The 19,530-nt window shown below is 46.7% G+C and overlaps 1 protein-coding gene across 4 annotated transcripts in view; it reads right to left on the reverse strand.

Moving 5' to 3' along the window:
* Positions 1-19,530, reverse strand: part of RAPGEF4 (Rap guanine nucleotide exchange factor 4) — a 370,796-nt gene that overhangs the window by 42,930 nt on the left and 308,336 nt on the right. For all 4 annotated transcript variants that reach the window (XM_073646933.1, XM_073646932.1, XM_073646934.1 and 1 more), the window contains one exon: positions 12,987-13,133. In XM_073646933.1, coding sequence (XP_073503034.1) covers positions 12,987-13,133 — 147 coding nt within the window. The remainder of the gene's footprint in view (positions 1-12,986; positions 13,134-19,530) is intronic.

Here is a 19,530-nt window from a genome sequence, read left to right on the forward strand (position 1 = left end):
CTATACAGAATACTGGCCCCCATATAACGCTCTATACAGAATACTGGCCCCCATATAATGCTCTATACAGAATACTGGCCCCCATATAATGCTCCATACAGAATACTGGCCCCCACATAATGATCCATACAGAATGCTGGCCCCCATATAATGAACCATACAGAATACTGGCCCCCTTATAATGCTCCATACAGGATACTGGCCCCCATCTAATGCTCCATACAGAATACTGACCCCCACAGAATGCTCCATGCAGGCTGTGCCCCCATATAATGCGCCATGCAGGCTGTGCCCCATATAATGCCCCATGCCTCCTGGGCCCCCATATAATGCCCCATGCAGGTGCCCCATATAATACCCCATGCCTCCTGGGCCCCCATATAATGCCCCATGCAGGTGCCCCATGCCTCCTGGGCCCCCGTATAATGCCCCATGCCTCCTGGGCCCCCATATAATGCCCCATGCCTCCATACATAAAAAAATAAAAAATAAAATACTCACCTTACCTCTCCTCACCTGCTGCCACTGCTCTGGACTCCTCACCCGTGTCGCCGTCTTCCCGCTCTGTGCTGTTACTGCTCAGCAGAGGGCGTGGTGGAAAGATGTCATCGCGTCCTCTGACCTGAGACGTCACAATGCAGCAGCCGCGGAAGATACAGGACCTGCCGCAGAGGCACAGCGCGAGGTAAGTATTGAGCCCTGAGCAAGCGGGGGTGGGGGTGTGGGCACCACTCTCCTCCGCTCATGGGTCCCAGAGCGCACCGGGGTGCCCGACGGCGAGTGGGCCCCCCGCCTGCTCAGGGCCCCGGCACTTGCCCAGGTGCGCCGAGGTGCTGACGACGGGCCTGCATCTATGGTATATGGACACCTTAATGATCATCACACACGCCCTATAGTTCTTGGCTGAACAATCATTTGTCTGCATCTTCAGCTTCACTAAATAATGCATATTATTTTATTTTTCAGGTAGGAGGACAAAAGCTTTATGCAGGTCAGTACCTTTTGGCAGCATGGTGGCTCAATGGTTAGCACTGCATCCTTGCAGCCCTGGGGTCCAGGATTCGATTCTCAATAAGGACAACATCTGCAAGGAGTTTGTATGTTCTCCCCGTGTTTGCGTGGGTTTCCTCCGGGTTCTCCGGTTTTCTCCCACGCTCCAAAGACATACTGATAGGGAATGTAGATTGTGAGCCCCAATGGGGACAGTGCCGATAATGTCTGTAAAGCGATGTGGAATTAATGGCGCTATATACAGTGGCATGTAAAAGTTTGGGCTCCACTGGTTAAAATTACTGTTATTGTGTTAACACATTTCCTTTGTATTTTAGGCAAAATATATATATATTTTTTTTTCATCTTGTACATTTTAAAAAAGACAAAAAGGAAAATGGGCCGGTGCAAAAGTTTGGGCACCCTGCATGGTTAGTACCTAGAAGCGCCCCCTTTTGCAAGTATCACAGCTTGTAACCGCTTTGTGTAGCCAGACAAGAGTCTTTCAATTCTTGTTTGAGGGATTTTCATCCATTCTTACTTGGAAAATTCTTCCAGTTCTGTGAGATTCCTTGGTCGTCTTGCATGCACTTCTGTTTTGAGGTCTAGCCACATATTTTCAATGATGTTCAGATTAGGGGACTGTGAGGGCCATTGTAAAACCTTCAGCTTGCGCCTTTTCAACTTCAGTTTTTTTTACAGATGGTGTTATTTGCATCAAGAATTTGTTGAAATTTCATTGAATCCATTCTTCCCTTTACCCGTGAAATGTTACCCGTGCAATTGGCTGCAATACAAGCCAAAGCGTGATTGATCCACCCCCATGCTTAATGGTTGGCGAGATGTTATTTTCCTGAAATTCTGTGCCCTTTTTTCTCCACACATACCTTTGATCATTGTGGCTAAAGACTTCTATTTTAACCTACCGGTCCACAGGACTTGTTTCCAAAATGCATTAGGCTTGTTTAGACGTTCTTTTGCATACTTCTGATACTGAATTTTATGGTGAGGATGCAGGAGAGATTTTCTTCTGATGACTCTTCCCTGAAGGCCATATTTGTGCAGATGTCACTGAACAGTATTACAATGTACCACAACTCCAGAGTCTGCTAAATCTTTCTGAAGGTCTTTTGCAGTCAAGCGGAGGTTCTGATTTGCCTGTCTAGCAATCCTACTAGCAGCTCTCACTAACATTTTGCTTGGTCATCCAGATTTTATCCTGACCTCCACTGTTTCTGTTAACTGCCATTTCTTAATTACATTTCGAACTGAGGAAAGGGCAACTTGAAAATGCTTTGCTATCTCCTTATAGCCTTCTCCTGCTTTGTGGCCCTCCGCCATTTTCAGAGTGCTAGGCAGCAGCTTAGATGAACCCATGGCTGCTACTTTTTGGCACAAGGTTAGAGGAGGCTGGGTTTTTATAAAGCTGGGAAATTTTCATCACCTTGGATTTCTGAACGATGATAGTGAACAAGCCATAACCCTAACAGGCTAATTAAGGTCTGAAACTTTGGTCAAAGTTATCTGAGCACACAAATCTCCAAGGGTGACCAAAATTTTGCATCGGCCCACTTTCCTTTTTGTAAGTTTTAAAATGAAAATATGGCAGTATATTTATTTTTTTGCCTAAAATACAAAGGAAATGTGTCATCTTTAACTTTAGGCCTTTTAAAGATCATTTCATCTTCAACATGGTTAACTGTTCAGAATAACAGTAATTTTTACCAGGGATGCCCAAACATTTGCATGCCACTGTAAGTGAGTAATTTAAATAAATAAATTGTCACCTGCTATTTTTATTATTCATTACTTGGTGCTTTTTTGGCTCAGTCCCATTACTACATTTTAGCTACAGTGTGTACATGGAGTCTGAAGTAGTCTGATACACACTCCTGTCTCACAATTGGTTCAGGCTGCTGCTTTCTCGCTCAACCCCCTTTTCTCTGCCTTATCTGATTGGCTGTGTATAAACACAAGTTATCATAGACTCATCAAATAGTCAGTGGAGAGAGCTGATTTCCATTAAAGTAAAAATAGTATCACAATAAGGTACAGAATACTAAACAATCAGTGAGAAAAACAATATTGTCAGGTAACTTCTGAAATACTGAGACAATGAAACCTTAGTGAGGAGGAACTCATTATGTCCCACGACATGGGAATCATACAATATTGTATTATCATTGTATTGTTGTTGCTAGGGCTCTTTCACACGTCCGTGTGTCCGGTATGTGTGGTGAGAGTTTCCACACGTACCGGAGACACTGACACATGTAGACTCATTCAAATGAATGGGTCTGTGCACATCTCAGTGTGTTTTCACGGACCGTGTGTCCGTGTGCTCGACACGTAGACATATCTGTTTTTAGCCGGCAGCACGGATCATATGAACCCATTCAAGTCAATAGGTCCGTGTAAACACGTACCACACACGGATGCCATCCGTGTGACACGTACCGTCATTTGGGAATCAGTGTGCAGTTAGCGCTGTTCCCAAGCGCCGGGTGCTGAACCCTGCCCTCATCATAGTCTCCTGCCGGTGCTGCGAGCACCAGCAGGGACAATGATGAGAGTTGCAGTCTGTTTCCGGTGTCTCCACCTGTAAAAATAAGAATAAAATAAAAAAATCCATGCACTCACCTGTCCTAAGTGTCCGCCGCTGTAAAGCATGTGACCGCTCAGTAGAGGAGCCAGGGAGAATGACTCCTGCAGCGAGCGGCTCTGGAGCTGAGCTCAGTGAGCGGTATCCTGTCACTCACTGAGCGCAGCGCAGCTCCGTGGTGCTGCAGGAGTCATTCTTCCCGGCTCCTCTGCGATGTTTTGTCGAATTGAACTCGGACCGAAAATACGTTTGTCTGCACGAGTCCTATGAAAACTCTATTGTACATTGTTCCTTTTATTCTTTATTGTAAACAGAGATAAAAGCAATGTAACTATGGATGGATGGACCTATTAATCTACCTTTCTATCTATCTGGCAAACTTTCATTCTTTCGCCAGTATATCCAACTATTATTATCTATTTATCCACTATATATCTATCTATTTATCCATGTATCTCATATCTATCTGTAGCATCGGCGTCTCTGCCTCCTGCTAGGCAGAGACGCCGTCCCTCTCACCTTCCTGTTCAGCGCGCGGCGTCCTCCAGCGCTCCTTCCCTCGCTGCTGCCGGCGCGTGCTCCTCCCCGGGCACTGTGCTTAGGGCGTGCGCGCGCTCCCCCTCTCTTAAAGGGACCGCGCGCCGTCCTAAGGAGTCCCCGGCCAATAGCCGGAGGACTTCCCATATATAAGGCACCTCCTCCAAAATGGAGGTGCCCGAGCAAAGTTGTTGCAAAGCATACTCACCTCTGCTTCAGCCCTCAGGTCCCTTTGCCAGCCTGACGTCCAGTACTGTCTGCCTGCTTGTCTTCCCTTCAGCCCGACAGTCTGTCTCCTGCATCCGCCAGTCTGTCTATGGGCAAGTCCACCTGCGGTACAGGAAGCACCTGCCAGTTACCTGCCTGCTACCTGCCGTACCTGCTAACCCGCTCACCTGGGAGCGCTCACCTGCTACCCGCCTGCTAGCCTACCTGGAGGCTTCGCCGTCACTTGCCGTGACCACCTGCCTGCCAGCCAAGAGACTCTTACCCGCTCAGCCGTCACTTGCCGTGACCGCCTGCCTGCCAGCCAAGAGACTATTACCCGCTCAGCCGTCACTTGCCGTGACCGCCTGCCTGCCAGCCAAGAGACTATTACCCGCTCAGCCGTCACTTGCCGTGACCGCCTGCCTGCCAGCCAAGAGACTATTACCCGCTCAGCCGTCACTTGCCGTGACCGCCTGCCTGCCAGCCAAGAGACTCTTACCTGCTCTTCCGTCACTTCCCGTGATCACCCGCCTACTCACCCAGAGACTGCTACCTACCAGCTGTGTCCACCCGCTACTCCGGTCAGTCCCAGCTACCTGACCCGTGGGAGCCACCTGCTCTATTACAAGGTCGTCCCCAGTATAACATCTGCCCCTCGAGGTTCCGCCTTGTTCCTGGGCACAGAGGTTCCACCACTCGGCCCCGTTACAGTTTTGCTCGGGCCATGGAATCCGGTGGCGCCCAAGCTCCCTTGCTCTCTGACCTGTTCCACTAAGTCTCCCGTCAGAGATCCCAACAGGAATCCATCCTGAACCACCTGCGTAATGTCAACTCCCGCCTGGACACACTGACTGCTCCACCTGGACCTGCCTCCAGTCGTACGACTCACGCCCCGGCAACGCCGCTACCCATCAATGCCATGGTACCCGGTCCAGGTCCTCGACTCTCTGCACCGCCTCGTTTTGGTGGAGATCCCGCCTTGGCTCGAGGCTTCATTAACCAGTGCACCCTGCACTTTGAACTCTTGGCACATCACTTTACCACCGACCGGGCCAAAGTGGCTTTCATCATGTCCCATCTCACTGGGGAGGCACTGGCTTGGCTAAATCCCTTGTGGGAGAGAGGGGATCGCCTGGTATCCAACTTGTCAGCTTTCCTCACGGCTTTCCGGAAAGTCTTCGATGAACCGGGACGAAAGACTCCTCTCTGCTAGGTCTCCGCCAAGGGAGTCTCACCGTAGGCCAATATGCCATACGGTTTCTGTACCCTCGCTTCTGAGCTTGCCTGGGATAACGAAGCCCTGCTGTCCGTCTTCTGGGAGGGACTTTCCGGACGGATTAAAGATGAACTTGCCAGTCGGGACATCCCTACCACCTTGGACGACCTGGTGTCACTAGCTACCCGGATTGACATCCGGTTCCAGGAACGTACCAAGGAAACCACACGTGAGAGAAGGTTTCCCCGCCTTGCTCCTATCTTCCAGAGACCTGTCTCTTCTCCAGTCACTCCCCAGGCGCACTCACCCGAGCCCATGCAGGTCAACCAGACCAAGTTGGTCAAATCCCGCCAGGAGTCACGCCAGGCCGAGGGGAGCTGTTTCTATTGTGGCAGCAAGGAGCACCTGATCCGTTCCTGCCCGGAGAGGCCGGGAAACGCCGGTGTCTAGGATCACTCGGAGAGGTCGTCCTAGACAAAAGTAAGTCCTCTCCCTCTCTGACTTTGTCTGTCTCTCTCTCCTGGGGAGAGGATCGGCACTTTGAAATCGCCCACCTAGACTCTGGAGCTGCTGAGAATCTCATCTCCCAGTCCTTGGTAGAGAGATACCGTATTCCCACCAAGCCTCTCACTGAACCTTTGTGGATGGTAGACTCCTTCCAGTGCCCATCCTGCTCGTCATTGAACCCTTAACTCTGCAGGTGGGAATGCTGCACTCAGAGAAGATCTCCTTCCACGTGCTATCCGGACTCTCTCACCCCCTGTTGCTAGGGCTACCTTGGCTCCAGACACATGAACCCGTATTGAACTGGCGATCCGCTGAAGTACTCCAGTGGGGTGCAGACTGCCATAAGACTTGCCTGGTTCCGGTCCGCCCAGCTCGCCCTCCACCTACTCCAGCTAATCTGCCCGGTCTCCCGGCTCCATACTGGCCCTATGCGGACGTCTTCGGTAAAAAGGAAGCAGAGACGTTGCCAGCCCATAGGCCATATGACTGCCCGATCGACCTGGTACCTGGCGCCACTCCTCCCCGTGGGCGTATCTACCCGTTGTCTGCGGCCGAAACCCGGGCCATGTCTGAATACATTGAGGAAAATCTGGCTAGGGGATTTATCCGAAAATCTACCTCCCCGGCTGGAGCCGGATTCTTCTTTGTCAAAAAGAAAGACGGCTCGCTACGTCCCTGTATAGACTACAGAAGACTCAATCTAATCACTGTAAAAAACAAATACCCCCTGCCGCTCATCTCCGAATTGTTTGACCGTCTCAAGGGCGCCAGGATCTTCTCCAAGCTGGATCTACGAGGAGCCTACAACCTGGTCCGTATCCATCAAGGAGACGAGTGGAAGACAGCATTCAATACCCGGGACGGTCACTATGAGTACCTTGTGATGCCCTGTGGTCTCTGTAACGCCCCCGCTGTCTTTCAAGAGCTGGTCAACGACATCTTCCGTGACCTCCTGTACTCCTGCGTAGTGGTATACCTGGACGATATCTTGGTCTTCTCTCCGGATCTCCACACACACCGGAGGGATGTTCGCCAGGTCCTGCTTAGGCTTCGGGAGAACCACCTCTATGCCAAATACGAGAAGTGCCTCTTCGACCAGACCTCCCTTCCATTCTTGGGCTATGTTATCTCCCAGACAGGCCTGCAAATGGATCCCGAGAAGCTGTCTTCCGTTCTAAAATGGCCCCGTCCAGAAGGTCTGAAGGCGATACAGCAATTCCTGGGCTTCGCCAATTATTATCGTCTTTTCATCCCACATTTCTCGTCCCAGACTGCTCCCATATCTGCGCTTACCCGTAAGGGGGCAAATCCCAAGGTATGGTCGCCTGAAGCCGAGGAGGCCTTCCTTTCCTTAAAGAGAGCCTTCACCTCTGCCCCCGTTCTGCACCGTCCGGACTGTAATAAACAATTCTACCTGGAGGTTGATGCCTCCTCCTCCGGAGCCGGAGCGGTACTCACACAAAAATCCTCTACCGGGAGAATGGTAACCTGCGGCTTCTTCTCCAAAATCTTCTCCTCATCTGAGAGCAACTACTCCATAGGAGACCGCAAATTACTAGCCATCAAATTGGCACTGGGGGAGTGGCACTATCTGCTTGAAGGGGCTCTTTACCCGGTAATCATCTACACGGATCACAAAAACCTGGCATATCTCCAAAATGCCCAGAGACTCAATCCTCGCCAGGCCCGGTGGTCGTTGTTTTTTGCCCGCTTCGACTTCATTCTTCATTTCCGCCCGGCGGACAAGAACGTCAAAGCTGATGCCTTGTCCCGGTCCTTCCTGTCCTCCGATCAAGAGGAGGAGCCTACGCACATCATTGACTCCTCCAAGGTGATGAATGTGGCCCCCTTGGATCTGACTCGTCTTCCACCCGATAAGACTTTTGTAGCAGTACCAGATCGGGAGAGGGTTCTTCGCTGGGGACATTCCTCTAAACTAGCTGGCCATGCTGGCCAAAAGAAGACCTTCCAGCTCATTTCCCGGCATTACTGGTGGCCTACCCTGCGAAAGGACGTTGTGGACTTCGTTGCGGCCTGTTCATCCTGTGCCCGTCACAAAATTCCCAGACATTTACCAGCTGCCCATCTCCAGCCCCTTCCCGTACCTGCTGCTCCATGGCAGCACATTGCTATGGACTTTATCACCGATCTTCCTGTTTCTGCCAGTTGTACAGTTATTTGGGTGGTTGCTGACCGCTTTTCTAAAATGGCCCACTTCATTCCCCTGCCTGGTCTCCCATCTGCACCCGAGCTGGCTAAAGACTTTATTCGCCACATCTTCCGTCTCCATGGCCTACCCCTCCATATTGTGTCGGATCGTGGGGTTCAGTTCACCTCTCGCTTCTGGAGAGCCACATGTAAGCTGCTAGACGTCACCCTGGATTTCTCCTCCGCTTACCACCCACAGTCCAATGGTCAAGTGGAGCGGATCAATCAGATCCTGACCAGCTACCTCCGGCACTTCATTAATGCCCACCATTCGGATTGGGTGGATCTTCTACCATGGGCTGAATTCTCTTATAATAACCATGAGAGTGAATCCTCTTCCAAATCCCCATTCTTTATAGTCAGTGGCCAACATCCCCGGATTCCAGTTCCGGTCTCCGTTTCTGTGGACAACCCTGCCGCGGAGTCTCTTGTTAGCGAATTTTCTACTATTTGGGAGAGTACCATGTCCGCTCTTCTTCTGTCCTCCGAGCGGATGAAGAGATATGCTGATAAGAGACGTCTGGATCCGCCTCAATTTCGTCCGGGAGACAAGGTTTGGCTCTCTTCCAAACATGTGCGGCTCAAAGTACCCTCCTACAAGTTGGGCCCTCGATTCATCGGACTCTTCGAAGTCCTCAGGCAAATTAACCCAGTGGCTTACAAATTAAAACTCCTGGCCACCCTACGCATTCCCAACTCCTTCCACGTATCCCTCCTCAAACCCGTTGTCCTTAACACTTTTTCCGACAATCCAGGTACTCCTCCTACTCCGGTTTCTGCTGAGGACGCCTTTGAAGTGGAGAGTATCCTGGCCACCAAGAGGGTAAGAGGGAGAACCTTTTTTCTGGTGGATTGGAAGGGGTTTGGTCCTGAGGAAAGAACTTGGGAACCCAGGGAGAACATCAACGCTCCGCTTCTCCTTGAGCAATTTCTCTCTGGCCTAAAAAAGGGGGGGCCTAAAGGGGAGGGTACTGTAGCATCGGCGTCTCTGCCTCCTGCTAGGCAGAGACGCCGTCCCTCTCACCTTCCTGTTCAGCGAGCGGCGTCCTCCAGCGCTCTTTACCTCGCTGCTGCCGGCGCGCGCTCCTCCCCGGGCACTGTGCTTAGGGCGCGCGCGCGCTCCCCCTCTCTTAAAGGGACAGCGCGCGCCGTCCTAAGGAGTCCCCGGCCAATAGCCGGAGGACTTCCCATATATAAGGCACCTCTATCCAAAATGGAGGTGCCCGAGCAAAGTTGTTGCAAAGCATACTCACCTCTGCTTCAGCCCTCAGGTCCCTTTGCCAGCCTGACGTCCAGTCCTGTCTGCCTGCTTGTCTTCCCTTCAGCCCGACAGTCTGTCTCCTGCATCCGCCAGTCTGTCTATGGGCAAGCCCACCTGCGGTACAGGAAGCACCTGCCAGTTACCTGCCTGCTACCTGCCGTACCTGCTAACCCGCTCACCTGGGAGCGCTCACCTGCTACCCACCTGCTAGCCTACCTGGAGGCTCCGCCGTCATTTGCCGTGACCACCTGCCTGCCAGCCAAGAGACTCTTAACCGCTCACCTGGGAGCGCTCACCTGCTACCCGCCTGCTAGCCTACCTGGAGGCTCCGCCGTCACTTGCCGTGACCACCTGCCTGCCAGCCAAGAGACTCTTACCCGCTCAGCCGTCACTTGCCGTGACCGCCTGCCTGCCAGCCAAGAGACTATTACCCGCTCAGCCGTCACTTGCCGTGACCGCCTGCCTGCCAGCCAAGAGACTATTACCCGCTCAGCCGTCACTTGCCGTGACCGCCTGCCTGCCAGCCAAGAGACTATTACCCGCTCAGCCGTCACTTGCCGTGACCGCCTGCCTGCCAGCCAAGAGACTCTTACCTGCTCTTCCGTCACTTCCCGTGATCACCCGCCTACTCACCCAGAGACTGCTACCTACCAGCTGTGTCCACCCGCTACTCCGGTCAGTCCCAGCTACCTGACCCGTGGGAGCCACCTGCTCTATTACAAGGTCGTCCCCAGTATAACATCTGCCCCTCAAGGTTCCGCCTTGTTCCTGGGCACAGAGGTTCCACCACCCGGCCCCGTTACACTATCTATCTATCTATCTATCCATCCATCTCAAATGTATCTATGTATCCATCTATCTCATATCTATCTATATATCTATCTCATATGTATGTATGTATGTATGTATGTATCTCATCTAAATATCTATCTCCTATCTAGCTATGTATCTATCTATCTGACTGATAGATCTCTTATTCCTATTCAACATACAGTATTACATTCTGTAAAACATCTTAAACAATGGATAAAAGAATAACTGCAGCCTTTTTTGGGAGTGGAAGCAATTTACAATGTTGTAGAGGTTATTGTATATTAACGCTGGCAGCTGTACTAAATGAAGGAAGTTTCCATGGTTATGGCTGGTAATAATGGCCCGCTGTCCCACTTCATGTTTAGATTCTAAATCCTTCAGAATGTGGCACAATCTAAACATAGTGCACGGTGTTGATAGTGAGGGTAAGAGCTTCTCATCTCACATTTACACAGTTTGTTTGAAGAACCGGTGTGAAGGAAATGATTATAAGACATAAACTGAACCTGTGATATCACTGCCGCTGCCAACATAAACGATTGAGCTATTAAAGCATGGAAAATGTGCAAGAAAGCATATCCGGAGGAATTACAATATTCAAAAGTTAGGGTGTAAAATGTAATATTACGTATTGTATATCAGAACTGCAGTGGTATTAAAATAGTGCTGCTATAGATGGGATATGCCACCACTTTATGGATGGTAAGGGCCTGACCTCTAGGACCCCCACCAATCCTGAGAATGACGGGGCCACCACCTCTGCTCTGAATGACTGCTACCTGGCTGCGCAGGGAAGTGCTGGCCGGCCCCAATCACTTGAATGAAAAATAGTGAAAAACAACAAATGGACTGCGGTGCTACTTAAAATTGATGAGGGTCCTAAAGGTCAAACTCCTTAGAGAGATATGCCAGACCCTTTTTAAGATGGAATAACTAATAATCAAGATCTAAAATACTGTATGTTTAATATCTATCAATCCAGGGATGGATATGACTTACATGCAGCCAATTCAGCTCCTCGGGGGCCTGTGGGGCAGTAAGGAAGATCTTTGACAATACTTACATTGGTCACACTGCATGTTTCTCACTCAGGAAACTACTGCGTTCCTTCCGTTTCCTCCCATGTAGATTTCTCCTTCTCCGACTCAGGGCACTAGGAAGGGACCCCCAGACCTCTGTCTGTGCTCAATAAACTCAGGACCTCTAGAATATCCGGCTACAGGCAGCATTGTTAAGTATAAAAGCATTTTCTCGGCCTAAAGACCTAAGCATTTATATTGCATTTGAGTGTATAGGCATGTGGGACTTCACAAAGGGAGGGTCGGACATAAGTATTGCACAGGGGCCGTCACTGTCAGTGTCTGCCCCTGTGTCTATCTCAGATCCAGGCTCCGACTGGCCCACGAGGGAATAGGTGAATTCCTCGGAGTGAGCCCCTGTACACGAAATGGGTCCCCCACTCCACGTATATGAGTAGTAGCTTGCACAATTCACTTGTTTCACTATTTGCAGATAAAAGCAGGATATCATTATTCAATGAACAAAATACCCATGTATTAATATATGGAAGCATAGGTAAATTTGTGAATGAGGGTAATGTAATATTTACATGTACATGAACAGTGAACCCCAGAGTCAATGTTACTGGTGGAACCTTAGCACCCCAGTCCGACCCTGCTCATATCTATCCATCTATCTATCTATCTATCTCTCTATTCAGCAATCTATTAACCATGAGTTGCCTTATGACTAGACACTATTTTTTAAGAATATAGATGAGGTTCATAGAACTAAAGTTTTATTTCTCCATCCTTCCATCCACTTTCCTCTATCTATCTATCTATGAAAGACAACTGGAGGCAGCGCATCAAAAATAGTAAAAAATTGTGAAAAATAAATGGTTTTAATGGCCCATTGTTACTACAATGGGCCATTAAAACCACTTATTTTTCACTATTTTTGGGGTGCTGCCTCCAGTTACCTTTCATATTTGGATGGTGTGGTTAGTGCCAGGGAGGCTTGGCACCCTTATTAGTATTCTGGTGCTGCTACAGTTTTTCTAGTTTTTTTCCATCCATCCCTCTATTCAGCAATCTATCTTCTCTGAGTTGCCTTATGGCTAGCCAATATTTTTAAGAATATGGATATGGCTCATAGAACCAAAATTTGGAAAAGCATCATACTTCTATTTGTCATGTAAAGTTTTCCGTGGGGGGTGCACTCTGAGCCGCGTTCTTGCCCTGCTCACCACCATACAGATGAATAACCCCTCGCCTGTTTATACTTATTTGTTAGCAAGTTTCTGGAGCCGCTTTCTCAGTAACAAGACAAGGACACTGTGCGCTGTGAAGGGCCATTTCTGTAAAGTGAGTCGTTTCCCTGCACACTGCTAGCTGATCATTTTAGTAATATTTTGGGAAATGGCAACTCTGTTACCCTATAAGGCGGCACTGTAGCCGTCTTCAGCAAAGACATGCTTCCAGCACCCAGCTTGGCCTATTTACTCAGTAGGGGACCGTACTGTTGTTTGTAATCAACTGAAATTATCTCAAAACGCTTTTATAAAACCATTGCTATTTGTGTGTTTAACCTTGGAGTTTTTAAATTATTTTCTATGAGTGGAGGGAATGATAGTCAAACAGTACCTCCTGCAGAACTGATCTTCACGAGTATCAAGGATTCTCCGGAGCCCAGCTTATCTGCTACAGCAGACAGCACTTCCTTCACCGAGGCGGACACCTGTACACGTATGGTGGTGTATGTGTGATCAATGCAGTACACCTTGAAGAGAACTGCAAAGACAAAATACAATCATCAGCTGTAATGAGAACGTAGGACATGTATCACCTGGAGGAACACAGTATGGCACCGAATTCTATTTATGTCTTGCTGCTTATAAAGCAGCAGCATATTCTTCAGGCGGACATTACTCCCAGTCCCCAGTGGACCTCACATACAGATCTATCGCACAATGGTCAATTTAATAAGAAAACAATTAACCTATTATTATGTTTTTGCAGTGTAAGACAAAATACTCCCAAAAATGAAAATATTCCTACACTGTATAGACCAAAAATTGGGATACCAACAGGAGCATTTATGACCTCCCATCCTGCATCCACAGAAATTATTATGGAGTATGTCCCCACTTTAGAGCTATAACAGCTTCCACTCTTCTGGGAAGATTTTCTACATGATTTTGGAGGTATGTGTGGGATTTTTTGCCCGTTCATCTAGAAGAGCATTTTTGAGGATGTTGGATGAGAGGCGGGATCACAGTTTCTGTTCTAGTTCATCCCCAAGGTATTGGATAGGGTTAAGGTCCAGGCTCTGTGCGGCCGGTCATGTTCTTCAGCACCAAACTCACCTACCATGCTTTTACGGACCTCACTTTGTTCTTCCACACCAAACTTCCCCAACCATGCCTTTATGGACCAAGCTATTCCCACAAAATTGGAAGCTACAATCGTCCAAAATATCTTTTATGCTGAAGCATTAAGATTTAGCCTCACTGGAACTAAGGAGCCTCAGGTGATTCCTGAAAATCAGCCCCATAGTAATAACCCTCCTCCACCAAACTTTACAGCTGGCAAAATGCAGTCAGGTAAAACCCAAACCTAGACTCATCCATCAGATGCCAGAGAGAGATGTGTGATCCGTCACTCCACAGAACATGTTTCCAATTCTCCAGAGACCATGGCGGCTGCTTTATTCTACTCCATCTGACGCTTTGAATTGTGCTTGGTGATGTAAGATTTGTATGAAGCTACCCAGGCATGGGCAGATTCAAACTCAGGACCCTAGTACTGCAAGCCAACCATGCTAACCACTAGGTCACAATGCTGACTCAGCATCATAAACCACTATAGCACGCTAGGATTGGTTTCTAAAAAAATTACTCCGTTTTTGCATATTATATTTTCTATTTTAGGGGATAATGTTAAGGGCAGGGATAATGTTAAGGGCAGTGTATTTTTAGTTTCCGTTCTTAAAAGCCTTTAGAAGAAAAAACAATCAGAGCTCTTTTTCTGACATTTACTGTAGTAAAAATGACAAAAAAAACAAAGAAATGACACAGTTGTCTGACACAAGGTAAAGTTTTAATATTAGAGCACATCCAGATTGGGTACACCTTGTCATGGTGGGATGGCTTTTATTCATTTTTTTTTTTAATCCAATGGGTACGGAAAGTATTCAGACCCCCTTAAATTTTTCACTCTTTGTTTCATTGCAGCCATTTGGTAATTTCTAAAACGTTAATTTTTTTTCTCATTAAAGTACACTCTGCACCCCATCTTGACTGAAAAAAAAAACAAATGTAGAAATTTTTGCAAATTTATTAAAAAAGAAAAACTGAAATATCACATGGTCATAAGTATTCAGACCCTTTGCTCAGTATTGAGTAGAAGCCCCCTTTTGAGCTAGTACAGCCATGAATCTTCTTGGGATAGATGCAACAAGTTTTTCACACCTGGATTTGGGGATCCTCTGCCATTCTTCCTTGCAGATCCTCTCCAGTTCTGTCAGGTTGGATGGTGAACGTTGGTGGACAGCCATTTTCAGGTCTCTCCAGAGATGCTCAATTGGGTTTAGGTCAGGACTCTGGCTGGGCCAGTCAAGAATGGTCACAAAGTTGTTCTGAAGCCACTCCTTTGTTATTTTAGCTGTGTGCTTAGGGTTATTGTCTTGTTGGAAGGTTAACCTTCGGCCAAGTCTGAGGTCCAGAGCACTCTGGAAGAGGTTTTCATCCAGGATAACTCTGTACTTGGCCGCACTCATGTTTCCTTCAATTGCAACCAGTCGTCCTGTACTGTCCCTGCAGCTGAAAAATACCCCCATAGCATGATGCTGCCACCACCATGTTTCACTGTTGGGATTGTATTGGGCAGGTGATGAGCAGTGCCTGGTTTTCTCCACACATACCGCTTAGAATTATCACCAAAATATTTTATCTTCGTCTCATCAGACCAGAGAATCTTATTTCTCATAGTCTGGGAGTCCTTCATGTGTTTTTGAGCAAACTCTGTGCTGGCTTTCATATGTCTTGAACTGAGGAAAGGCTTCCGTCGGGTCACTCTGCCATAATGGCCTGACTGGTGGAGAGCTGCAGTGATAATTGACTTTGTGGAACTTTTTCCCATCTCCCTACTGCATCTCTGGAGTTCAGCCACAATGATCTTGGGGTTCTTCTTTACCTCTATCACCAAGGCTCTTGTCCCATGATTGATCAGTTTGGCTGGACGGCCAGGTCTAGGAAGACTTCTCGTGGTCCCAAACTTCTTCCATTTAAGGATTATGGAGGCCACTGTGCTCTTAAGAACCTTGAGTAATGCAGAAATTATTCTGCAACCTTGGCCAGATCTGTGCCTTGTCACAATTCTGTCTCTGAGCTCCTTGGGCAGTTCCTTTGAGCTCATGATTCTCATTTGGTCTGACATGCACTGTGAGCTGTGAGGTCTTATATAGACAGGTGTGTGTCATTCCAAATCAAGTCCTATCAGTTTAATTAAACACAGCTGGACTCCAATGAAGGAGTAGAACCATCTCAAGGAGGATCACAAGGAAATGGACAGCATGTGACTTAAATATGATTGTCTGAGCAAAGGGTCTGAATACTTATGACCATGTGATATTTCAGTTTTTCTTTTTTAATACATTTGCAAAAAATTCTACATTTCTGTTTTTATTTCAGTCAAGATGGGTTGCAGAGTGTACTTTAATGAGAAAAAAAATGAACTTTATAGAATTTACCAAATGTCTGCAATGAAATAAACAGTGAAAAATTTAAGGGGGTCTGGATACTTTCTGTACCCACTGTACCCACTGTTTATATATGGACTTTTACTTGCTGCAGGGTATATGCTTATTTTGTGTCTGTTTAAGTTTTCGTAATAAAAATGACCTTGCAACATGATTCTGCAGCTCAGTATGATTACAGTGATGCTAAATATGTATCTTTTTTTATTTTAGTGGTAAAAAAAAATCTGAAATTTGTAAAAAATAAAATAAAAAAGTTATATATATCTATCTATTTTCATTGATACCATTTTGGGTTACATACAATTTATTCTCTATTTTTTTCTGCATTATGGTATTTACTGTATGGGTTAAATCACTTTAGATTTTAATAGATCTGACTTTTATGGATGCGGTGATGCTGAATATTTATATTTAATTTTTATTGTCTTCATTTTTATGGAAGAAAAAGGGATGATTCAAAATGTTTTTCATTTCATTACATAAAAAATACGATCATAAAAAAAAAATATATAAAAACTGTCCTGGGAGCTTAATGGCATGAGTGTCCAGTGCTGAGCAGCTGCAAGCGAGCCTTACATCACCAAGCACAATGCCAAGCATTGGATGGAGTGGTTAAAAGCATGTCGCCACTTAAGTTGTTACAGCAACAAAGGGCGGATCAACTAATGTGGAGGGATCCCAATATTTTGAGTATAACCCATATATTTCATCCTGAATGCAACAGAAAACTCTACATTTACTTTGTTATCGGGGTGCTATTTACTAAGCCTTGGCAATACATTTTACCATACTGATGAGAAATGTAAGCCATGTCCACCATCTCCGTCCATTACTGGAAATCTCATATAATACATCTTTCTATGTGTCCGACATTTCAGAAGGTTTACAATCTTGTCTTGGCACAGTGGGCACATGAATATTTTTTCTGAACATTTTAATTTGATTCCTCTACCACGCCAGGAGGAAATGATCTGACCCTTTACACCAGGAACACTATTTGCTCTATGACTCGTGAACTACCTATATGGAAAGAAAAACCATTTACTAGTAAACTGACCCAGAACAACCCCAAAACTCCGCTCCAAAGATTGTTTATGGCCACTTGATACAGCCGTTTAACCAACCAATTTCCTTTCCCTTGTTTCTTTCATACCCTGACCTTTGTATCTGTAATTGGCTATAACACTTGTCCCCCCTGCTACAGCGAGCCGATGGAATATGAAATCCAGCATAGCAGAAGCTGCGGCTTCACACTCCATCTCCAACTCTGTTAGAGTCCTGACAATTGATGAAGAATTACAAGGAACACAACAATTCCGACAGCCTAGAACAAATACACCACAAAGCCAATAGCGGAAGGTAAAATAGTCACCAGCCGCATATAGCCGACAATACTTCAGAAACTCCGCTCATCCACATAATGTACAGAGAACCTGTCATCAGGTATCCCCCATCTAAACAACTGCCATGCCGGCTTTAATCATCCAGCAATGTATTACACCCCTTAAAGGGGGCTCTTGACCTTTCCACTAAACTCTGCCAACTTCTGAAAAAAGGCAAAGGAAGTACAAAATTGCAAAACGTGCGCCTTTTTACACCACAAAACTGCTGCACAGGACAAGATAAATTCCTTTATTTGTGTTTCAATTCCTCACTATCTTAAAGGGGTTGTCCGACACCTAAAACTTTACTTGAGGATTGCCATGTCTACCATTCCCTCAGTACAACTAATTCTATTTTTTTATACTTTTAGTGATGTTCTGTTTCAGTCTCCCAGCATGCAATGGGGATTCTCAAATGGGTTGTCAACAGGAGGTAGTGCGGTGGTCACTCCCCACAGCTTCTTTCAAGCCTACTAAAATGTTGTCACCAGGATGTGGTGCTGCGGCCACTCCCTACAGATTTTTTAAGCCCAGAAAAAGGCTTTCATCAGGCGGTGGTACTGCGATCATTCCCTACAGCTTCTTTCAATCCCACTATAGGTTGTCATGAGAATATGGTGATGCCGCAACTCCCCACAGATTTTTAAAGCCCAGAAAAGGGTTGTCACCAGGAGGTGGCACTGTGATCACTCCCCACAGCTTCTTTCATGCACTGAAATGGGTTGTTATCAAGATGTGGTACTGTGGTCACTCCCCACGGATTTTTAAAGCCCCGAAAGGGGTTGTCATCAGGAGGTGGCATTGCAATCACTCCCCACATCTTCTTTCACACATTGAAACGAGTTATCATCCGGATGTGGTGCTATGGTCACTAGCCGCAACTTCCTTCACTGCCACTCCCTAGTTGCATCCCAAGTTGATGACGTCTCAAATAAAGTAAATTACAAAAATGATTATGTTTTAAAAATAGATATTTAGAAAGTACATTTTAGGTATTGGACAACCCCTTTAAATATTTGCGTTGGCTGTCAGTGAATGTTTACATTTACAGACAGCAAATGTGGACATAGCTAGTCCTGTTCTCATCTAAGAAGTAAATACAATTGTAGACAATGCTCTGTGAGCTAAAATGGGTTTTCTGGACATATGATACTGATCATCTAGAAGTAGGATAAGTCACAAATACCAGTTGGGTGGGGGTCCGACACCTGGTACCCCTACCAATCAGATGTCATCTTTGGAAGTGAAAAAGACTTAGGTATACTAATAGATCATAGGCTGAACATGAGTCAACAGTGTGATGCAGCAGCAAAAAAGGCAAATACAATTCTGGGATGTATTAACAGAAGCATACAGTCTAGATCACGTGAAGTCATTATCGGACTTTACTCCTCTTTGGTCAGACCTCATCTGGAATACTGCGTCCAGTTTTGGCCACCACATTTTAAAAAAGACATCAACAAACTGGAGCAAGTTCAGAGAAGAGCAACCAGAATGGTGACCGGTCTGCAAACCATGTCCTATGAGGAACGGTTACAGGATTTGGGAATGTTTAGCTTGCAAAAAAGAAGACTGAGAGGAGACTTAATAGCTGTCTACAAATATGTCAAGGGCTGTCACATTGAAGAAGGATCATCTTTATTCTCATTTGCACAAGGAAAGACTAGAAGCAATAGGATGAAACTGAATGGGAGGAGACACAGATTAGATATTAGAAAAAACTTTTTGACAGTTAGGGTGATTAATGAGTGGAACAGGCTGCCACGAGAGGTGGTGAGTTCCCCTTCAATGGACGTCTTCAAACAGAGGCTGGACAGACATCTGTCTGAGATGATCTAGTGAATCCTGCTTTGAGCAGGGGGTTGGACCAGATGACCCAGGAGGTCCCTTCCAACTCTACCATTCTATGATTCTATGAAGTAACTAAATGTAAACATTGAATGGCATCACACTACACAGCTCCATTCAATGTGTAGCAGCCGTTGCCAAGTGCTGCAGAACAGCTCCTATTCTAAAGAATAAGAGAGGATCTGATGAAAAGAGAAGC

This window comes from Phyllobates terribilis, unplaced genomic scaffold (assembly GCF_046119375.1).
Source record: "Phyllobates terribilis strain yellow unplaced genomic scaffold, ASM4611937v1 Scaffold_9__5_contigs__length_417890890, whole genome shotgun sequence".
Taxonomy (NCBI): domain Eukaryota; kingdom Metazoa; phylum Chordata; class Amphibia; order Anura; family Dendrobatidae; genus Phyllobates; species Phyllobates terribilis.